Here is a 1,604-nt window from a genome sequence, read left to right as displayed (position 1 = left end):
ATGTGTGTGTGTGTGTGTGTGTGTGTGTGTGTGTGTTTATGTGGCCGATGCCAGTGCCCCCTGATTGGCACCCATGCAGGTGGCATGTAAAAAGCACTATTCGAGCGTGGCCGATGCCAATGCAGCCTCACTGGCACCCATGCTGGTGGCACATAAAAGGCATCATTCGAGTGTATCCGATGCCAGTACCACCTGACTGGCACCCGTGCCGGTGGTACGTAAAAAGCCTCACTCGAGCGTGGCCAATGCCAGTGCCGCATGACTGGCCCCCACTACATTGCAAAATTAAACTGGAGCCTGGTGCAGCCTCTCGGCCTGCTAGTTCTCAGTCAAACCGTCCAACCCATATCAGCATGGAAAGCAGACGTTAAACGACGACAACGACGCCGACGATGATGATGATATATCATTTTTGTATTTAATTGTATATATTTCATTCTTCCTATTGATGAACAGAAGAACATTACTGACAGTATTTAAAGCCAAAGCAATGAGATGCTGAACGAGTTATATTAATGAACTCTTATGAAACATTCGCACTCTCAAACTAAAACTGTTATTTCCATTGCTTTTCAAATATTAAACATTGCAATATATAATATTATTAATAAAGGATTATATTTTTGAGCTGATAGAAATGATTTCTGCAGAACCCTAATGGCCTCAATTTTCAGGCGAGCAGAATGAAATGGTTAGAATTGCGAGTGAAGTGAAATTGGTGCATCTCTGAGTCGAATTTGGGTTCCAAACTCAGTTAATCTGGATCTTATTTTACTAACTTGCAATGGTAACGCCCACATTTTAAATAATTATTAAATAGATTAAGTGCAGGTTTACGAACCTGAGGAAGTGTGCTCATCAGTCCATTTTGCCAACATATTACCGTTTGGATCCTACAACAAAACAAAATACATTGAAAACAGTGATATTAAAATTGATAATGTATTTTATATTGTTTCGAAAATTTGATACTTATTTCCCATAGCTTGCTTAAGTGAGACAGGTAGATTTAAGTGTTCTGTCAAGAAGAGGAAATCAGACCAAAACCTCTGAAGTGACTATAAAGTCAGTATATATATTAAAACAAATGTTTTTGCTAGAAATAAGCAGAAAAAAAAACGAAAGCTTTCTTTTGTGTGTGCTGCTTATATCTGAGTTATACACCAAAATAATATAACCTAACGCGAATCTAGCAGATGTAGTATAGCTCAATAGTTCCTCAACAGTGTATTTCCACACTTTAGGGTGTTATGATGTGTCTTGGACCTTGTCACGAAAGCGATGATTTGACTTGTATTTCTTATTTATAAAGAATAAATTTGTTTTAATCTTCAATTTCCAGCATGATTTCGATTATATTGAAATGTTGAACAGAACTTTTTAAGACCATGAGAAATGCTTAGGAAATTCTGGAGAAGGGCATTTGAATTAACACAAACGAATGATAAAAAAAAATTAACTCACAAAAACAGATATATTCATTGACTGCAGCACCGTTGTTAAGTTCTTATTCAAACCAAAAGCACGCAAACGAACTGAAAGAAAGCAGAATGTAAAATAATATGGACGTGTAATGAATGACATTTCAGATTGTTAGAACGATT

The 1,604-nt window shown here is 37.0% G+C and overlaps 1 protein-coding gene across 1 annotated transcript in view; it reads right to left on the bottom strand.

Moving 5' to 3' along the window:
* The window catches only part of LOC106871417 (CD109 antigen), a 74,905-nt gene that overhangs the window by 55,128 nt on the left and 18,173 nt on the right, over positions 1 to 1,604 (bottom strand). Inside the window, exons 6-7 of the mRNA XM_052970604.1 lie at positions 1,465 to 1,535; positions 842 to 893 (exon numbers count right to left, since the gene is read on the bottom strand). Coding sequence (XP_052826564.1) covers positions 842 to 893; positions 1,465 to 1,535 — 123 coding nt within the window. The remainder of the gene's footprint in view (positions 1 to 841; positions 894 to 1,464; positions 1,536 to 1,604) is intronic.

This window comes from Octopus bimaculoides, chromosome 1 (assembly GCF_001194135.2).
Source record: "Octopus bimaculoides isolate UCB-OBI-ISO-001 chromosome 1, ASM119413v2, whole genome shotgun sequence".
Classification (NCBI taxonomy): Eukaryota; Metazoa; Mollusca; class Cephalopoda; order Octopoda; family Octopodidae; genus Octopus; species Octopus bimaculoides.
This window is presented reverse-complemented; position numbering and strand designations above follow the sequence as displayed.